The sequence below is a fragment of the Ylistrum balloti genome, unplaced genomic scaffold (genome assembly GCF_031769215.1).
Source record: "Ylistrum balloti isolate Yb309-2 unplaced genomic scaffold, AGI_CSIRO_Ybal_v1 Utg370386, whole genome shotgun sequence".
NCBI lineage: Eukaryota > Metazoa > Mollusca > Bivalvia > Pectinida > Pectinidae > Ylistrum > Ylistrum balloti.
In genome coordinates, this window is record NW_026782268.1 from 1941324 (window position 1) to 1964783 (window position 23460).

Sequence of the window (23460 nt, forward strand, 5' to 3'; positions counted from 1 at the left end):
CAATTGAAATATTTATGTGCAGCTATTACAAAATTATTCCACAAGTTGTTGAAGCTTTAGGAATCTTGAACCGTGCTCGATTTTGAGAAAAAAGCATCATTTAGAATTCCTAACTGGTGTTCAGGACTACATTTAACTCAACGAGTGGCTATTTTTACAAAGTTGTTACGTGTTAAACATATGTATCGTAGGCTTTTTTTATTTTGATAGTTTTTGATAACGGAGATTTGTATAACTATGTCATTATGCTTCTATTTCGTCCGTTCGTCCGTTGATCAGTCATTCCTTGTCTCGTTTGTTTATTCATTCACATACATAATTTTCAAAATCTGTGAGGTAACTATTGGTACGATAAAGTATTGAAATTGAAGTATTTCTCTTACCATAACAACAAAGAAAATAATGACATGTTAACAGAATCAAATTCAAACAGAAATTCGATGAAACCAGGTCAAACTGTTTGAAAATATACTAGGAGAGTAAGGCCATGTGTTTTAAAAGTGTTAGCGTCATCTGCTTCATCGATGACGTCAGATGTAAATCTTGGTCATTCCAAGTAACTAGAGACGTGGTCCTGAATGAGAAGAAAGTACATAAGAAGAAACTGTACTATATATATCGCTTTCAGTTTACTTGTCGCTTAGACACTTATTGCTGAATCAGTGCGGCTTTGAAACACTGTTTTGGTGATATCTAAGTTGCTATTCAGCTCTACAGCTGTGTTGATTTCAGTTCAAGGCACGTTCAACAATCACTTCTCTTGTGCTTCTATATTATAATACCTGCATGAGTGAGATGGCTATGTACCGCTAGCGAATTATTTTCTGTATGTATAAGTCTACTACAAAACCATATTTAGTGTCTTGTATGGTTTCTATCTCCTGGAGGCTACAAATGTGTTGCGTATTCATATTTACATTTTGGGAACAGCCAATTAGCATAGAAGGCTTAAATTCATAAATCAGTTGAGCACGTCTACATGACTGGCATACCTTCGTAATAGGGAATCCTGGTGATATGTCGTTATGACATCAGGGGCTTTACTATTTATCATCAGAGAGATTAACTCTCCTTTAAATTACCAAAGGATAGTGGTACAGAATGCTAACAAGTCCTTAGCAAAAACCACAGCTTATTTATCAAGTTCTTTTAACATTTGTAACGGTATGACCCGAGCCACATAAGTTATATACGGATGAGACTCCTGCTGTCAACAAAGTCCATAAAACAAAACAAAAAATTTAAAGGTAGACGAATTTGAAGATTTAATGAAAACAATCCTGTTTGATAAATAAGACACGTTTTCTTTTAATGTCTGTGGTTGTTTACAACCAAAAGATTCACATTAAAGAAATAAAACAGCGTGAAAAAAATACTGCAAAAATATTAATCTGTAAAATAGTGGGGATTTTTTTTAACTTTCGTCTGCGGTGAGGTCCTTTGATCATTAAAGCTTGCCGCGTCTGTTTTTAGTAATGTTTTAGGTATGTGTCAATACTGAAGATTTCTTAAATTTTTAGGTTTATATTTTCTTGTAGTGTTTCAACATTGTAAAACTCACTATCCGAAGTTATTACTGTATATATACACTACTCCTTCGCTTGAAATATATATAATACACTACACCATCCCTTTCTTAAAAGACATAGTAAGAACAATACATTATCTTAAATCACAGCATATATTACGCCAAATGCTTTGTTGCATATTGATATCGCTTCTTTTACAATGATCGTGATTTTTTGTTTATATTTTCACGCTTTCCCTTGTTCTCTGTTGATGGGAGGAATATCGACTACATTTCGGTTTTACCGACTTATTTTTTCTATTTCTTCTATTGCGTAGAAGACCATAGTACTGACATGAACAATAAGGACAGATGTTGACGGTGGTATCATACTCATTACCTTCTCCAATCTTCAAAGAATTATTACTGTAATGCTCAGATTTGCTGTTTATGGACCTTCTCTAATTGTGTTGAATACATATAATTACTCGTATTAAATGTGGTTGTTGACATGTTTGATAAAGGTTTTCAGTACTTAAATAAGCAATCAGGTGAGGGTAATAGATTATAGGTGTAAAACATACGCCATTATGTCACGCAATTAGATTTCTCACTCATGATGTCTATAGAGTTCTCACTCCTGATGTCTATGTTGATATGTGGCATTGCATACTTATAGCAACCGGGGGGTTCGTCATAAACAGGGAAGATAAACAATTGTAAAATCAAAACCATATGTGTTTGTTTGGCGTGGTTACTTTAATACGAGGGTACTTACAATTAACTTTTTTTTTAAATATGATATATTACAGACTGATGTCAATATAGTGACCTAGCTATGGGATCAGTTAAGTCAGTTTCTCGGCTGGTTATCCACATAAGTATGAAAAGTCAATGTCAAATTATATTTCATGTTGGACAATTGACTCACAAATCACAAGTCAGTATTTATATAGCATTTCCCTTACCAGCAGTGGAACCTCAGACATGTTCCATAACGCAATAAAAGAAGTTATCATAGGACATGTATGTGGTGAATACTTTAAATAAGGACGGGAAATAATCTTTCTCTACCCACGTGAAAGTTTTTAAGAAGTCGGACCTGTATGACAATGAAGATAATGACAGCCTGATAGAAGAGTTACAAGATAGCTGAGATCGGGGAAAGAATTCAAGAAATAAATATCTACTGGTATCTATATTTCATGACAAAATCTACAAACAATAATAGGATTATATATATATCAGTTATGAGTGTTAATAAATATTTTTTATTTATTAACGAACCAGTGTATGTATCATATTTGATTTACTATATATTTAGAGTATATATGAAGATAGATAGACACGTTTTGCTTTTACAAAGTGCGCATAGGAAATAAATAACAATGCGAAAATTCTGTACGATCAACACTTGCCTACTGTGTCTGGAACTCATCCACATACCATCACGCTGTAACGTAGATTAGAGCTTACGCGCTAGACTTTCGGATAGCTCCGATACAGAAGCAAATTTACCACACAACTGGTACAGACAAGGCTTTCAGCGAATATATATATACGTTATACTGCATTTCTCTGATACAGGTGGTTCCAGATAGCATTTACTATGTACGTTTTTGTAAATGGATGTTATTGATAAAAGTCCTTTGATGTATTGTCTACCTGTAAAAATCATAACTATTAAAATATTTCTGTCTGGGATAACGTTCAAAAAACTACAGAGAATATGTATCATTTAGATTTCACTGATACAAATTTTTAAGTGGTAAACGCTATACTAAATGTAACAGATAGATATCGAATGGGGAAAGTCTGAATTAACATGACATACATTTCACAATACGGAAAATTGATTCGTGCAACTTCTGTAATAAAGATTAAGTGAAAGTAAAGGTAAAAAAAGAAGAATACTAACGGTCTGGTAGAGATGAGACAATTGCCTCCGGTGAGACACATACTCCTCTGTCATACCGAGGAAGATTGGAACAGTCAAGATATTCCGGCCAGGAAACATTATGTTCGTTCATAATACGTTCACATCCCGTACGAGCTCGTTCACATACACTACGACAAGGCGGAATAGGCTCTGGTTGGAAGTTCACAGTACATATAGGAGCATACATAGCACATAGGAAAAACAACAGAACGTCGCTACAATTTTGTTCTATCAATTTTTCAAATTGTTCAATGGATAATTTTGCATTTTCTTGTGAACTATGATGGAGAAGATTAGGCATTCTTGTCATATTGTATGGCATTCCCTGGCACATGGGGATTTGTATAGGTTCACATGTTTCGGCCCTCCTGTTAAACACAAGTCCATACACAAAACTCGTATGACTCCACAACAGAAGTAACACCATCACATCTATTTGCAGCTTTGTAGATGAATATCCCATTGTTAATGTTAGAATCTCACTGACGCCGTGAAATCGTTGATAGATGTAATCCAATATCACTTCTTTAGGAACTAAACTTTTAAAATGATTTCGCTTAAAAACAGTTTCTTCGTTTTCAGGACACCGGATGTTTTTGTAAATAGTATTTGTAATAGATATTCACAATGTTCCATTTTGATTGTAAAAGTTCGTTAATATTTTGAAATTCATTCTCATTACGAAGTACTGTACATGTTTATCCATTTTTGTCCTCATCAACTTGTACAATTGTATATTGAAATGTCTAGAGTTTTCATATTTAAGGCCTATATATTAGCGGTCTACACCACGTGTGAGTTTACTAACTCATTCAAAACCTGTGATGGGGGCGTGGCGAGGGGGCGTGACGCCAACCAAACGGATCATTTCCAATCACTCAAATGTTAAGCTTTGCTCCAATAAGTGTTTAACTTACACAAATGTTTAAATCATTACAAGCGTCTAAATCCATTATTATGGACAAACACCATTTGTAAAGGTTGTGTTTTGTTTTTGTAGTTTTCCACAGAGTCCAGCGTTACAAAACACCTCTGTCGCCGAAGTCTTTGATGTTAAATATAGGCGGGGTTATAACACACGGCAGTTTAGTTTAACCAACTGCCTCTGGGTTCATTCATATCAACAGACTATGTGAGTAAATTCAAACACGCATAACATATCAAATCCTTGTTCGTTAAGTCACACAACATCGAATAACCTTTTTGATATATACTTTATTGAATCAAAGTGAGCATAGGTATGCCCTGTGCGGGTTTAGACCAAGTATCGGAGAACGCTTGGTGGTTAGCGAAATACACTAACAGATAATTATAAAAGAATTTAGTAGCCGAACCCCAGGTTTTACCCACGACCTCTAAATAGTTAGTAATTAGCTCACTGTGTATCTCCTTGGGGATATTTCTAAAAGTTCGGCATCGATCCATGCGGGGTATCTGTAGGATGAAAAATACCAAAGGATGAGAATGAAAGGTTGAAGATTACATAGGTAGGACATTGAAACCCAGGACTAAGATATACCCTTTGTACAAATACCTTGATCGCGGCAGGTAAGATACATGACGTTCCTCGGAGGGTAAACATGAAAGGGACCGGCGATTACTTCTCAGTGGTATACAGGCAGAGCTGGCTGGCGTAATCTAATATGAAGCTAGCTGTTCACGTGAACATATTTTACGATGTTATGTATACTTATGAGATAGTGAGGTGTCGTCTGAGGGAATTAGTGAACTGTTATATAACAAATATTTTAATAGGTCATAACCTAAGCCCGCAATAGCAATATACAAGTATTATGACGTTGTGATCTGTTGAAGTAACTCTGCGTTACTGGATGTTTCAATGATGTCTTTCTTCATTTGTGGATGTGTTTTATTACATGTTCATGTAACAGAGCAGGGCTTTATTAATGAGAGGTATTAATAATAAAGATGTATGACGTTAAAAACAAATAAAGGTTTAAATAGTTGAACTTAAGAAAGAAATAATTTTAAAAGAAAAAAATGATGCATTTCGGGTCGGGAAAGAAAATCAAGCTTAAAAGCTGAATTCGTGTATTAATATGATGTGGAAGTGAACTTTTACAGAATTTTGATGATGAACTCTGCCAGGAATTGCTGGTATGTAGTAGAGAATAGTACCATGTAACACGATCAGTAACTGGGTTTTTTTTTTGTTTGTTTGTTGTTTTTTTTTCATTACATTTAAGCATCAGTTTAAGGTTAGGATAGCAACTTTGTAATTTGTTTTTAACTGCCAGAATGTGTAAACCTGTATGGCACAAAACCTTATTTGTGTTTTAATTGTTTAGAGTTGAAAAGAACTATCCATCGAAGAAACCTTCAAATTTAATTAACTTTGCCAAGTCATGACAGATCAAAGATCAAAAGCTAAAGAAAACACTAGCATTAACACTATCAACTTGCTATTCAAATCAAAATGACAAATACTATCAAAATTAATTAAACTTCAATGATTTTTTTTCGGGTTTGTTTCCCTTGCAGAGAATGCTGAATCATATCAAATTTTTCGATAACATGGACAGAACAATATATATTTTTTAACCCTACGGATATTCATCTTTTGTAGGAAATGGGATATCCCTACATCACATCAATGTTGCACATACCCGTTTCACATAAGAAAACAGCTTTTGATTAAGCTATCGTTCGCTGTTATCGCTGTCCAAATTTAAATCAATCCCATGCACCTTTTACGATAACTCCCCTTTATGCTCGCCATCGAGGCTTGCTCTTGTTTACTGATTGACAATGATAGCGAGATAGGAAATGTTTAGAATTTTTCACACGTAATCTTTGTGTTTACCTTTGTCATCAAAAGCAATGATTTTACGATGTGCAGGTAAGGGAGGTCAATCGTCAGTGTATTGTATGTGTCTTTACTTAATGGCCTCTTGCCGACAGTCCGCATATAAACAGTAAACTAACCATGTCGAGAAAATGTTTATTGTTGTTATCAATCTATATTGATAAACAAACAAATAATGCTATTATATTCCATGCTTTTTCTCTTCTACTTAAGTTACATCCGTAATTGATTGTATTCAAAATCGATATATATAATAATTTATCATGAAAAAAAAAAAAAAAAATAAAAAAACATATGGAACTTAGTGAAAACCCCCGGAACACTGAATGAGTTTGAACGCTGGTTAAGAGAATAGACCGTTCAGGTGCGAAATGAAAAGAAATGAAGTGAATAATTGTTAGATAATGCTATGAAATAATTAAAAAATATTCTTGGTGAAACACACAGACGGTGATATGGGGAAAGTAGGAATCATTTACGGGTGTTTGGTATTACAATTCTTTAAAATCAAATTTCGTAAAATAAAAAAGCGAAAAGATATTTGATGTAACACTATAGAGAAACTGTAGAAAATAACGTTTGTTAAAATCTAAGTTACACTTATTAATCTTGGTGCAGATCAAATTGACATACCCCAAACCCACAGGTTAATGGGAGTGTTCAACAGACCCACCATATGTTTCCGTGCCAGGTTCGGGTCACACCGGAATTTCAGATTAGTTATAATTGTCCGGACTTTTGTTTTATCAACCTACGTATGTAAATAAATCTAAACGAACGAAAATGAGGAGTTGTAAAGACAATCTAGTATTTTTGCGGACTAGGAAATAGGATTAGCGCTAATGTCACCAAAGGATTGCCACGTGTGGTCGGTTTAAGTAGGTAAACAATAGAACTGATCAGTACAACAACAAAGGGCAAGGGACAACAGCTAACCATCCAAGGCATTCAATATGTAGAATGGGTAACCACCTCCGCGTCTGTTGACAGAATCTAACACTAGACATTCAACTGTTTGACATGGTCTTTTATCCTTCGTTTTTATATATCTAATATGAATTAAATCGTATAAAAATATTTATTACTAATCATATAATATTTGTTCTGATACTTTCTGACGAATATGACATTTTACAGCAAAAGAATTGAGACGGACGATACGTTATTGTTATATAAAATTTAGATTCTGTAGCATAAACGAGAAGTTACGTCTCCCGACTTGGCAAGTAATCGTTCATATATCGGTTCCTACTATATCGCATAGAAAGATGTTTGTATAATAGAAAAGGACACAGTGAAATCGTGAATGACAAGCTGCAATGTTATCGACTGGTCACGCCTGAATCTGGATTATATACGCAAATGGAAGATATAGACATGGCGTTTTGTTATTGGCGAAAATGACCACGTATTTTCTGTTTTAAATTTGTCACGAGGGTACGTAAAAACAAGCGGTGTTCTTATGACTGCTTTTGGCATTAAATTCGTTTTATCCTATTTTAACCACGCGATTTCTGGAATATCATTAACGAATTCGTTAATCAATATCATTCTGTTATAGGAGAATCTATAGAGATATTTCATATTTACAAGAACCATCCTTAAAAAATTATAAAACTATTTATATCATTATCACGTGAAAAGTTTACTTCTGCAATAGTTTGACGATTACTCACGTGATGTGTGATCAGCGACTATCCCACAGGGAACTTATCTAGAAGTATGTCAGATATTTCTATTAAACTTTATATATTAACGCACGTCCTTTAATTAAAGTTAATACCTGTTTGGCATAGACTAAAGAATTATGATACATACACTTTAATCATTTCAGTGATGTTTTATCATTGTAATGAAAGGTTTTAACGACTGTCTGCCGTGCTTGTATTAAAGACATATCTATTAAAACGTGTGATGAAAAAAGGATATACCTGTACATTGAAATATATCTTTATCTATTACATACGAAAGAAATCTTTAGACACGTAATAAAAGAAACAGTGCTGTTTCACATGTTTTTTTTCTTAATCTGGTTTCAGTTGAATGTATTGCAATTCAAATATTTAAGATCTATTTACTGGAGGGAGGAGGGTGTGTGTATTTAGTGGATCGGCTTGAGTTCTCTTTGTAAAGTCAAACCCTTGGTACACTAAAGAATATCCAACGAAGATATTATTGAGATATATCAGTTAAAAAAACCTTTTCTTACAATTCTTAACATCTCTCTGGTATGAAAAAAAAATCAATTCCTTTTTATCATTTCAATCCAAATCCTTTTGGCGCTTATCAATTTTCTTTAATTTTCCAATATTCTAAAACGTTATCTGGTATTAAAAAATATGTTTACTACACGTATTGAGTCAGACTTGCTATCCTATAAGCACTGATCATTATATAAGCAATATTTTAAAAATAATCAATTAAAAATCTGTTTAAAACTGATTTTTTTTTGTATTAAAGGGATAATTTAAAAACTTATTTCAAACATTTTTATAAAAAATCATTTTCAAATGCATAACTTTTATAAAGTCCGCTATTGTTTGGTATCACCTTGAGACTGAATATGGAAAAGATCACACATGATACCTTTAGATGAAAAGAAAAGCACTATAGGTAATACATTATAAATTTAATATCAAGCGTCAAATCAATATGTGTGTAAGAGTGTTTGCTCAATCATATGAATACACATCAACACAGAAAGCCTATATTATGATGAAACCCCGTGTTGTGGTAATCAGATTGACATATTCCGAGTCACACGCGGACCACACCGGTTGGAGCAATGAGTTTTTATGTTCATATTATATATGCAACATTATGAAGTCTTAGAACTGAAACGATTGCTAATTTTGCTTTAACTTTCTGTAGGATTACAGGTGAAAATACAGACAGCCCACCTTATATTAAACGATTCATAAATTAGTATTACAGAACTGCTATCCCCTTTTGTAATCTTAGTGCAGTCAACTTTTAGATCCTTTGAAGTAATAGTATTTATCAATAGTTAAAGCGACTACCAATTTTGCCTGGCTTTATATATAGCGACTTTTTCTAATATGTTATACATATTTAATTTTCGTACGTAAATTTTGATCGGATTTTGTTCAAATATAATATTCTCTGTTTATCTTCGCTCAAATCATTGTCGGGTCCCTTTGATCTCTACATGGTCTATGTTAGTCATCTAGGTATTCTGAAAAATGTCGGTAACACAATATCCATCTGAATTGGACTGTTGTTAAGTTCATTTTACGCACAGCAAGACAGTCTAGCGGTTCTTCATTATTGATAAATGGCCTGAACTTGGAGGTATGAATCAGTTGTATAGATATTTTACACCCAAAAGATCAGCTTTAACAAACAAAAGTGGAAAGTCACGCTTTACAATACAGTTTCTAATCAAGTTATCAGATACAGGCCCAACACCACATAGTGGAAATTCTATCGGGAGTTATAACGAGGAGGCGTAATGCAGTGAATAAAGAATTAACCAAATTCGTTAATCTCCAGGATTTTAATAAAAATGACAAACGTTGATCTAAACAACGCACCGAGGGGTTCTGATCAGTCAACAAAGAGTGTTTTGTCGTTTATCCGCACCTGCTCTCAGCCCTCCCATCCAATTTGATAAGATGATGAAAAGTTAAATTTCTTAAATAACATTAGTCTTTCTTAAACACACAGGTTTACCGCTATTTAGTGTCTAAGCAGGGTTTGAAGTTGTACAGTAAAGAACGGTCTCCTTGGGGCCGGCTATTGGATTAAATAGCTTTGTCAATTCATTACGTTGAATTATTACCTCCCCTGTAAGGTTTACTTAATCAAAATACACAAGGGGGTGATAATGAACTTGTTATGAAAGTAACAATGAGTGATTGCAAAGCAATAAAATATCTGATTCAAATGTTTAATGTCTATCGATTCACTCGGAAGAGGCGGAAAACCCGGGCAGGTTTGTGAATTAAAATATCCTTTTTGTCGAAATAAAATTAGTATATTTTTGTATTCCACGTACATAAACATTTGCCGAGACGATTTGCTATTCAAAATATATATTAACTTTAACCCTTTGACCTCAACAGTTATCTGGATTCCTGTGGTTCCTGATCTGTTAAGTAACGCATAATTATATGTTCTCTGTATATCAAATATCCCATCCCACGTCCTCAGACGAGAATCTTGAGAGAAAAAATCGGAAGATATTTGTTGTAAAATGATATTCTGATAATGTCTATTTTACTCAGCATATCGTTTTACTATTTCATCTCCCTCCACTCTTTTTTGTTATCTCACCTTTGAATTCATTTCATTATATCTTTGTGTCATAACATCATTGTACTGTTGTTTCTGCACTGTGTCTATCTTAGTTCTTTGTCACATTTGATTTTTTTTCGGCCGTACAGGTTGTTTAAAAATATTTCGTTTAAAATTTGATTTTTTTTGTTGGTATGTTGAAATATACGTATATATATATAGATATATATAATGTAAAATGAAAATGTTGCATTTCCCCTAATGGAAGCGATAGTATAGTTTAAACATATTTTATTTGCCAAAATTTGACAACAACGATTTGGGCACAAGTTATTTCAACATTATCAACGCCCTCTCCGATTAATATTTATATAAATTTTAAGGTGATGTCATAACGGACACAACAGAAACATAATAACTAACGAACTTTCTATACACAATGCTGGTTTGTAGTAACTTAAATTGTAAACCTATTGCTGGAAACTATAGAATTGTATTTAACTGGATACTGTTTCTTGTAACTGTTTTGAAAACTAAGATGGAGTATAATGCTGAGAACTTTCCATATTTGTATAAATGAAAACAAACGATCATTCAAAATATGTTAAGAAAATGGTGCAAACCATTTATTTGTTAAGTGTACGTATTGCTCACGATATGTCAAAGGTAAAAAAAACCCAGATATTTGAGTTAAATGATACTGTATATATGTACCACGATCCCGAGAGCAGCTAACGTGAAAAATATGTCTGAAAGGAATTAGATTTAAGTGCTTACACCTTATTCATAATTTTCTACTAAGGTTGTCGAAATCCTTGGATGGCTACTGCCAATCTTGGTCACTCTAGTGGTTGAAGCAAGGCGGCGCGGCCACGATACTCGAAACTACATTTGTAGATGTCTTTTGTGGGAATATGTCTTGGAAACTAACATGAAAGGACATTTCTTAAAAATGAAAATATTTTAAGAACTATATGTCTCGTGAGCAAATAAATACTCTCAACGAATATACTTTTTGGAAGGATAACGCAGAGCTGATTTTTTTGCATCAGTAGTTAAAGATGTATATAAACAATGTCCTGAAGCGACAGATCAAGCTAGTCTATTTTAGAGTAAAACGTTCACCGCGAAAAGTGCAAAAATATATTACCACTTAAGTATGTATGTTTTCAGTATATATATTTCGCAAACTCTTGATTTTTTTCGTTCCAGCACATCCTGGAGAATGTGTTTTGTATTACGATTTCATTGACAGAGTCGACTGCTGGTGATACAACAGAGTTTCAAAAGATACAGATTAACTTGTGGCATTTTAAGTCCAAATATAAATCTTGCCACGCTTGGTGTTCGTGAGTGCCCTGATTCCCTCTTTGAGAAACTGACATTACTTGAATTCCACTTTTATAACAATGGCGTATATCTACCGTTCCTACATATCTGGTATTGTTCTTCCCGTTGTTTTCTAAAGGTAAATATGTTTTTTCTATTGTCTATTTTCCTCCGATCACCCCATATATTCTAAAACTACAAGGGATAATTTTTTACATATAACTCCATAAAATATTTCAATTAATTGTTATTTAATGTCCAAGAAGTTGCGGAATAATATGCATATTCCAAAATATGTTTCATAAATGAAGCAAAACTGTCTTGTTGCCTACTACTAAGATTTTACCGAAGAGTGGTGGTAGTGCTTTGATGAACGCTGTTATCAGTCTGACGAACCACAGATATTTTAAAATTGAAATATTGGCACTGAATTGCTAAGGAAAGCGTTCCGATCTCATGTCTCTACCAGATGAACCCCAACAGTCGTGGATTGCGGTATAAATAGCGTTGTTTTACAAGGTGTTAAGATAAACGAAGGTTAAGTGAGAGACCTATTTTTGCAATGGCACGGTAAAAGGGTCCGTTTAAAGTCCTTATGGACTACAAATGGTCCGCTGCAGTATAGTACAATAAGTTGATACAAAGGCCCAGTTGTAATAGACGGCTTTATACTATATCCTCAGAAATACCGTGAATCTATGCGTTCATACGTAGACGGTTATAGCGGACGAAAGGACCAAGGACTGACACATTTATAGTGTTATCACACCGAATTGTTATTTTTTAAGAATAACATCCGATCTAATTTTACAAACAACAGTCTAACCTGTCTTGCGCTTCCCACTTAATACTGGGCGGCAAACAGGTGCACGCTTTGAAACAATTACATAGGATGTCATGCTTGTGAACTGATTGAGCGTGAATATATAAAGTGTGTTCAATTATATCGATACTATTGCTAATGAGGACTAAATGCTAAAGACATTGTCAGGTTTTTTTTCCATAACAAGAATAGCTTCATTATAATAATCTCGACTCTAGAGAGTTTAATCGTTAATGTACGCTTTTTCGGAAGATTCATTAATTGAATATACATTTATATAGTGAAAATATGGTAAATTCTCTTATGTTTTACAGCTCATCGTGTTTTCCAGTTTTTTAAGTTTTTATACATTTATATATATATATGTTCAGTATGTTTTAGAAGTAGGTTCCATAGTCGAGCGTTCATATGTTTTACAGCTTTGTGATACTACAGATTATGTCATTATATTATATACTAATATCAAAACTGAATTGTCATAAATGCATTTAAGCACTAAATTTTAGAACAGAAAAAGTATAACTTTCAGAACTTATTCGGAGTTGGTCATACACACGATATCTAGCGATTTATAATATGCGCGTACTTTCTGTTATATTTATAAGAAATTTTTTTTTTTTAATTTACAGCAATTGGGAAACATCGAATTCCTGCTTATATAAATTTGATCAAACCTACACAAATATTTATCTATAATTTTATCATGCAGTCTGAAATTGTTATAGAGTTATATATACAGTGTATCAAAAAGATAAATATTTTCAATCTAATTAAAAATTTTATCGCAAAATGATAAACACTTCAGAAATTTGATAGCAATACGTACTATACAAACATACATAACGGTGTCGCAGAGTGAATAGAGTAATAGATTATACTGGACGAAAGGCCGTTTTCTTTAGGTCTAATGGCCGATCTATAAGTAGGCATATTCTTCGTGTATTTTTAGATTTATTAGTTGACAAAATGGAGGTTAGAGTGTTTAGAGTTACTTAATCATAATACCATTCTCTAGCAATGTCACATTCAGACTCGTTTTCAATAACATACCAAATCTTACAGACTCGTTTTCAATAACATACCAAATCTTACAGACTCGTTTTCAATAACATACCAAATCTTACAGACTCGTTTTCAATAACATACCAAATCTTACAGACTCGTTTTCAATAACAAACCAAATCTTACAGACTCGTTTTCAATAACATACCAAATCTTACAGACTCGTTTTCAATAACATACCAAATCTTATAGACTCGTTTTCAATAAAATAACTAATCTTACAGACTCGTTTTCAATAACATTACAAATCTTACAGACTCGTTTTCAATAAAATAACTAGTTTTCCCCATGATAACATAACTAATCTTACAGACTCGTTTTCAATAACAAACCAAATCTTACAGACTCGTTTTCAATAACATACCAAATCTTACAGACTCGTTTTCAATGAACGTTACTAATCTTACAGACTCGTTTTCAATAACATTACTAATCTTACAGACTCGTTTTCAATAACATTTCTAATCTTACAGACTCGTTTTCAATAACATTACTAATCTTACAGACTCGTTTTCAATAACATTACTAATCTTACAGACTCGTTTTCAATAACATTACTAATCTTACAGACTGTTTTTAAAGACTCTTTTTCAATAACATCACAAATCTTACAGACTCATTTATTTTGGTATGTATTTATTCAACTTTAGACAAGTTTCAAGTCATACCCAATAAAATGTATTATGATGTATCGACACAAACCAATACGTCATTTGTATACTTAAAAACTGACAAATGTAATATTTTATATAATTAAAAAAGTCATATCATAAATAAACACTGTATGGCTGAGTGAGTAAGAACGAACACGTGTGTGTTCAAACTAGCTGAACCCAGACACAGAAACTGTGTTGATGACATGATGTATAGTAACCCTCTACAGGTAAAATACGGAATTATACAGGATTAAGTAGGCACTCGGCAGACCCTGTGATAGCATACAACATCAAACAGGGTGAAAAATGAACATGGTAATTTGAAGAGAAAAAACCCTCATTCAAACATCGCATTTGGTTTCTTTTAACGGATCTTAAACTCCGCGTAGAAACGTCTAAAAGCGTTTTAACAATAATGGGTAATTTAATATGGTATAGATGACAATGACAAATCTGATTCCATAAGCCATTGTGTATCTCATGCTAACAAGACAACACGGTAAAACTGAGCGGGGAGTCTCAGTAGGTGTCCTCTATAAACGAGCGGTTTTACTTTGATGTCCAGCCAACTTTTACGATTTCCATTACAGAAGTATTCCTGTACTTCAATATGGCGTTCTCAGCCCTGTCGAGTTTTTTTTTTTTTTTTTTCTGAGCGGCCGGAGACTGATACTGCTCCGTCAAACTTAGGTAATACACTTTCCCTTTGGAGTGGTAAACGATAAGGAAATGTCAGCGAGGAGGGTATAGATCTTCTCCGTTCTATCTAGTCCCCGTCTTCATATCTTATGTCAGAGCAAATAGCTCACTTAATTCCTGCTGACTTAAAACATACTTTCACACAAATAACTTTCTTAGACATAAAACAAAAAGAACTTTTGATGTAGAAGAATGTTTATACCGTTTGCTTCTAGGTCAGATTATAAGGCTAGTCATACACCATGAAGGTGTTACCTAAAATATGAAATATTTGTGAAATTGTTTACGATATAGATCAGCGGTTTCGTTGATGAAACGTAGAATTTTAATTTCCTTTCAACAGTAATACGTTAACTAAATGACCTCATATTTAACAGGATCGTGTGTACGTAACATCAGGAAGTATTTGACATAACTATTAGGGCGAAAAAACTACAAATTAAAAAGAAATGAAATGTGATCGGTTCTTGAAATTCATTACAGTTGACATTTTTTTTTCTAAGTTCATGTTACATGTCATATGACGAATTATGTATCGAATTACACATATGTCAATGGATTCTGAAGACGTTAGCTGTGTATATATCTCAATGCTGATATATATCCCTGCCATTTCCGTTGTCATGGAAATCAATAGTAATGTTGTCCTGTATGATGAACTGAAAAGGTTAACATATTTTCTGAAATGTTGAATTGTGTGTGAGAGGCAACTAATGTGGAACTAGAATCACATGCAAATCATAATATGTAGAATGGTGTTTTTTTTACTCATTTCACTACATTGTACATGTTATTGCTCGCGACGTCCATCAATCTGCGACTCCCCCACCCCCTCCCCCACCCCCACCAATGGATCCTTATCTTATCTAAATTAAACTTGCATTACATTGCCAAGACCATTTGGATACACCAATGATATTGGAAAAAATATGGAAAGATATCCTCCGTCAGCTAGAATTTATTTGTCTTAACAGTGATATGTTCACGCAGTCACTAAGCAGAACAACAAGAGCAGCGACAACTGACGACATTAGTACTAAACTGGTCTTCTTTTATCTTTTCATTAGATTATATATTCTGTAAGAAACTTTCAAGTAACGCACTTTCGCCTATTTTTACAATGATACATTTTCTTCTCCTTAAGAATTCTAACAAAAAAACAAACCAGAAGACACTTGTTAGTTATTAGGGTAAAACTAACAAACATTTAACTTTTCTTGAGAAGAAGTATATATTTATTACTTAACTTTGTCAAAAAATAACTTTTCGTTTTTCATTCATTATAGAAGAGTGAAACATACTTTTTCTCAGTCTTTTTTTCTGCTTCATTCCACCTGAAAAAAGAAGTTCGCGTGTTATTCATTAAAGTATGTTTTTCCGCGCGAATTTCCCTGTTTTGAATGGTATGTGGGCGATGTTTGGGAGACTGTGCACTAACAGTTTGATTGTAAGTGATGACACGTCAGCAAAAACAAAACATCGATTGTACACCGATACAGGTGTCTCAACAAATACTATTAACACGTTTTTGATTTAAATTAAAATTCGTCGAACGGAGAAAAGAAAAAATAGATTGAATCTCTGAGAAAACGTAGGAAAGTAAGACCATATGTTTCGGACACATAAGCGTCTTCTGTTTATGTTCCTAAATGAGAAAACAGTTTTTTTTTATACCGCACAAGATTTTTTTTTGGGAGGGGGGGGGGGGGGGGGGGGGGACAACAACACAAAAGCATCGAACCTACTGCGACATTGAATAGGTCTATAACGGTTTAGAAACGGAAAGCTTTCGATAATGATATTGAAACCATTGCAGTGTTTATTCAGTATCAAATAATATATATGAGTGCTAGCAGTATTATTTATGTTTTAAAGAGCGGTATTGAGAAACACAGGTTTTCTAACGTTGTAGTTTCACTGACTGAACTTTTGATTTTTTTTTTATATTGTATATAAAATCTCTCAAGGAAATCATGGCTATTGCTTGTAAGTTTCGTATATAAGTAGAAACAAACTTATATTAGTGCATTGCGTAACTGAACTTGCATCAACTAATATTAATTTGCAAATTACTTTTTACGTAAGCATTTCAAATAAAAGTTACATTCTTTTTCATCACAAAGGATTGGCTTCAAGGCTTTTTCCATTACGCCAAACCCGATAATGCTAATGGTTCTTACTGTTTCTGAGTTTGGATGGCTGTACGTCCATGTCTTCAAAATTTAACAACGTCTGATTTTGACGTTCGAAATATAATTGTTCCAAATATATATTAATATTTCAATAACGACGCAATTGTTGGGTGTTGACAAAAACGGATGCTGAACGAGAAGTACATATGTTTGCCCAAACGATAGTGAGTGCATTTCGACTGATGACAAAGGTTTATCTAGAAACATTACCCATAGTGTACTGTTATTCATTGGCGTAAAACATAGCAGACGTTTACGAGACTGTCGGATTTCTGTGTGAAAAAAATAATACGCGAAGCATTTAAGATAAAACCCTAGGCGTTATCGCTTATGCTCGAGCAGATGATACGACGAACGAAGATGAAAGCGTTGTCTTTTAGAAGTTAAACACCTCTTTCAGAGCGATCAGTATTATATCTCGATTGATTTGAATGGGCTTCTACTAATGTCATAAAAATGTTTTCAATTGGCATTGTAAATTGTGCCTTTTAAGTGGTATTTTGACTTGAAATAAACATTTAAGCAAGTTAGTCTGTGTTTACCTGCCAAACAATTGCAGTAAAATTATGCATATACAGTGCAGCCTACAGAGATAATATAGCGAAACTCCAACTTCAAAGACAACTTTGGACGCGCTCCAGGTGGTATCTCGCTCCTTATCACGGAAGAGAAAGAGATACACCAGGCCATGTCGTTCTCCTAGCCTAGGAGCCGCACTCACATCCTACACACCGCGTTTGACCACAATTGAGTAAACAACGAATGATACCGCTAGAAGAAAATCAAATATCAAACAGACCTTTCTTTTGAATTGTGTGATGTTCATCATGTAAAGGTGTGGGCAGGGGCTATTAAACAGCGGGCGACGTGAAGAAAATCTCGACAGATTAGTACAAAAAACCATGACGTCAATTATCGAACCTAAAAAAATAGAATCTAACCGAAATATACCGTGTCGAACTCCGGATGAAAATATGCGTCCGGACAGGTATGGAGGTTTTATATAAATCATTATTGATTTTTTAAGATTGATTTTGATTTTCTGCAAATATGTTTTGTTGTTTGCCGTTGCAAATATTTCATAACAAAGAACTTTAAAATTAATCTCCGTCTTATATATATAACATTTGATATACTACACAAAGTAGCATGAACATGCGTACAAGTTTGTCGTCAATACTAATTTTCCAGCGTAATTAAGAATGGAATTTTTTTTCTTCGTGTAGGTAAAGTATACTGAATGTATGTTTATATATCATAACTAGTCAGAAAATTATGTGTGACAACAACGGAGCCAACAGGTGTGACGAGATGGCTAAAAAGACTAGAGTGAAAATAGGCCCCATACTTACAATAGGCGGTAATAACGTTCTATCCCCGGAAAGACGATTCGGCTCCGTTTCTTCTAACTGCTTGTAATATGAGAACATATAATGGGGTTGTATATGATCGAGACAAGTCTCCTGAAATATCATAAGAAATTAAAAAAAAAATAGATTTGAGATACTTTTATCAATATAATAACAATAATAATAATAATAATAATAAAAAAAATGATGCGCTGACAGTTTGTAAAGTCTATTTTCAGTTCACAACTTCATGTCCATTTGATGACATCAAAATAAATTTCTGACTGGTGCAGTATCTGGAGTATATAATACTCTAATCAAACAGTAACTTTTATCAAACGGCTGGTATTGACTTTAATACATCGGCAGATACTGTCAAATACGGTAACTTTTATACAATGGATGGTATACCGCACCTGATACTGTCACGTTTATACAACGGCTGGTACTGTAACGTTTATACAGCGATACTGTAACGTTTATACAGCGTCTGGTACTGTAACGTTTATACAGCGACTGGTACTGTAACGTTTATACAGCGGCTGATACTGTAACGTTTATACAGCGTCTGGTACTGTAACGTTTATACAGCGATTGATACTGTAACGTTTATACAGCGACTGGTACTGTAATGTTTATACAGCGACTGATACTGTAACGTTGATACAGCGGCTGATACTGTAACGTTTATACAGCGGCTGTACTGTAACGTTTATACAGCGTCTGGTACTGTAACGTTTATACAGCGTCTGGTACTGTAACGTTGATACAGCAATTGATACTGTAACGTTTATACAGCGACTGGTATTGTAACGTTTATACAGCGGCTGTACTGTAACGTTTATACAGCGTCTGGTACTGTAACGTTTATACAGCGATTGATACTGTAACGTTTATACAGCAACTGGTACTGTAATGTTTATACAGCGACTGATACTGTAACGTTGATACAGCGGCTGATACTGTAACGTTTATACAGCGGCTGTACTGTAACGTTTATACAGCGTCTGGTACTGTAACGTTGATACAGCGATTGATACTGTAACGTTTATACAGCGACTGGTATTGTAACGTTTATACAGCGGCTGTACTGTAACGTTTATACAGCGTCTGGTACTGTAACGTTTATACAGCGATATTGTAACGTTGATACAGCGGCTGATACTGTAACGTTTATACAGCGGCTGATACTGTAACGTTGATACAGCGATACTGTAACGTTTATACAGCGGCTGATACTGTAACGTTTATACAGCGTCTGATACTGTAACGTTGATACAGCGATACTGTAACGTTTATACAGCGACTGATACTGTAACGTTTATACAGCGACTGATACTGTAACGTTTATACAGCGATACTGTAACGTTTATACAGCGACTGATACTGTAACGTTTATACAGCGGTACTGTAACGTTTATACAGCGATACTGTAACGTTTATACAGCGATGCTGTAACGTTTATACAGCGGTACTGTAACGTTTATACAGCGATGCTGTAACGTTTATACAGCGGTACTGTAACGTTTATACAGCGATACTGTAACGTTTATACAGCGATACTGTAACGTTTATACAGCGATGCTGTAACGTTTATACAGCGGCTGATACTGTAACGTTTATACAGCAATACTGTAACGTTTATACAGGGTCTGGTACTGTAACGTTTATATAGCGTCTGATACTGTAACGTTTATACAGCGATACTGTAACGTTTATACAGCGATACTGTAACGTTTATACAGCAATACTGTAACGTTTATACAGCGGCTGATACTGTAACGTTTATACAGCGACTGATACTGTAACGTTTATACAGCGGCTGATACTGTAACGTTTATACAGCGGCTGATACTGTAACGTTTATACATCGGCTGATACTGTAACGTTTATACAGCGGCTGATACTGTAACGTTTATACAGCGACTGATACTGTAACGTTTATACAGCGATACTGTAACGTTTAAACAGCGGCTGATACTGTAACGTTTATACAGCGACTGATACTGTAACGTTTATACAGCGATACTATAACGTTTATACAGCGATGCTGTAACGTTTATACAGCGGCTGATACTGTAACGTTTATACAGCAATACTGTAACGTTTATACAGCGTCTGGTACTGTAACGTTTATACAGCGTCTGATACTGTAACGTTTATACAGCGATACTGTAACGTTTATACAGCGATACTGTAACGTTTATACAGCGGTACTGTAACGTTTATACAGCGGCTGATACTGTAACGTTTATACTGCGATACTGTAACGTTTATACAGCGGTACTGTAACGTTTATACAGCGACTGATACTGTAACGTTTATACAGCGGTACTGTAACGTTTATACAGCGACTGATACTGTAACGTTTATACAGCGACTGGTACTGTAACGTTTATACAGCGGTACTGTAACGTTTATACAGCGACTGATACTGTAACGTTTATACAGCTGATACTGTAACGTTTATACAGCGGTACTGTAACGTTTATACAGCGACTGATACTGTAACGTTTATACAGCGGCTGATACTGTAACTGTATACAGTGGTTGTACTGTAACTGTATACAGCGGCTGTACTGTAATAGATGTTAATGTTTGAGGTTGGAATAAAATCAGGAAAAACAGACACTCTGGCGATATAATAGGATTAGAAAATTAAGTCTTATCTGTTTCATAACTTTTCATTTATACTACATACGTTCAAACATTTAGTCAGTTCGCGTTAACATGAAAAATAACAATAAAATATCTAAGCGTTTTAACACAACTCGATAAATGATCTTACACAAGTGTCCATTTTATATGAAGCCGCGTGTCGTGAGGCATTGTTCTTGTGAACAGTTACAACCTGTGTTGACATTTATTTAACTTAGAGAAACATATTATCGACAATAAATGTCTACAATATTTTCTTCCGGTTCAATCATGAATTTTCATTTTTGAGACTGCAACATGGTAACATGCATACAGTTAAGTGTCTAGTACGAACATGAATATACTTCAAAATTGTGCGCTGCTGATTCTATCGTACAGCAAAGCTACAGTGTATAATGTAGCGTTCGAGTTCAGTTCCCAGACTTACTGAGTGCATCTGAGATTTCATGAAACAAGCCATTACGGTTGATAGTCTAAATGAAAGTTAATGAATGAACGTCAAATGTATTACGTTTATCTTTAGTGATAAATTCCGGGAGATCTCCAATGTCCTTATTCTTATTCATAATAGTATTTTCCCCAATTTACTGCCCCAAACCCCTGATATAAAATGAACTTTCTTAACGAATTCTGCTTTAAAGTCTTCTCTTTCAATGCAGTTGGTTTTGGGAATAAAATTGATTCAGAGTACAAAAGAATGACCCAAATGTGCTGTAGTATCATTTCAGCGTAAAAATGAACTGAGGACAGAGGTTTACTACAAGAACCATTCACAGCGGTCAGCAAGCAGCACAAGTGTCACCACAGACACTGACTCTAAACATACCAAGACACCCTGGATGGCCGTCACCCACCACAGACACATCACCTCTAAACATACCAAGACACCGTGGATGGCAGTCAGTCACCACCGACACATCACCTTTAAACATGCCAAGACATCCTGGATGGCCGTCAACCACCACAGACACATCATCTCTAAATATACCAAGACACCCTGGATGGCAGTCAGTCACCACCGACACATCACCTCTAAACATGCCAAGACACCCTGGATGGCCGTCAGCCACCACAGACACATCACCTCTAAACTTACGAAGACACCCTGGATGGCCGTCAGCCACCACAGACACATCACCTCTTAACTTACGAAGACACCCTGGATGGCCGTCAGTCACCACAGACACATCACTTCTAAACATACCAAGACACCCTGGATGGCCGTCAGTCACCACAGACACGTCACCTCTAAACATACCAAGACACCCTGGATGGCCGTCAGTCACCACAGACACATCACCTCTAAACATACCAAGACACCCTGGATGGCAGTCAGTCACCACAGACACATCACCTTTAAACATGCCAAGACATCCTGGATGGTCGTCAACCACCACAGACACATCATCTCTAAATATACCAAGACACCCTGGATGGCAGTCAGTCACCACAGACACATCACCTCTAAACATGCCAAGACACCCTGGATGGCCGTCTGTCACCACAGACACATCACCTCTAAACTTACGAAGACACCCTGGATGGCCGTCATCCACCACAGACACATCACCTCTTAACTTACGAAGACACCCTGGATGGCCGTCAGTCACCACAGACACATCACCTTTAAACATACCAAGACACCCTGGATGGCCGTCAGTCAACACAGACACGTCACCTCTAAAAATACCAAGACACTCTGGATGGCCGTCTGTCACCACAGACACATCACCTCTAAACATACCAAGACACCCTAGATGGCGGTTAACCACCACAGACACATCACCTCCAAACATGCCAAGACACCCTGGATGACGGTCAACCACCACAGACACATCACCTCCAAACATGCCAAGACACCCTGGATGGCCGTCAGCCACAGACACATTACCTCTAAGCAAACTTTCCTTTTCATTCAACCAATGTTCAAAAATACATTTGTGTCAGTACAGTGTTTCTGTATAAGAATACAGTGTTTCTGTACAAGAATAAAGTGTTCCTGTACAATAATACATTGTTTCTGTACAAGAATACAGTGTTTCTGTATAAGAATACAGTATTTCTGTACAAGAATAGTGTTTCTGTACAAGAATACATTTGTTTCTGTACAAGAATACAGTGTTTCTGTACAAGCATACAATAGTTTCAATGATTTTATATAA

The 23460-nt window shown here is 35.0% G+C and overlaps 1 protein-coding gene across 1 annotated transcript in view; it reads right to left on the reverse strand.

Annotated features, from left to right (window-relative positions):
- Positions 1 to 23148, reverse strand: part of LOC132554168 (uncharacterized) — a 38326-nt gene extending 15178 nt beyond the window's left edge. Inside the window, exons 1-2 of the mRNA XM_060218468.1 lie at positions 22125 to 23148; positions 3426 to 3980 (exon numbers count right to left, since the gene is read on the reverse strand). Coding sequence (XP_060074451.1) covers positions 3426 to 3980; positions 22125 to 23148 — 1579 coding nt within the window. The remainder of the gene's footprint in view (positions 1 to 3425; positions 3981 to 22124) is intronic.
- Positions 23149 to 23460: the final 312 nt, after the last annotated feature.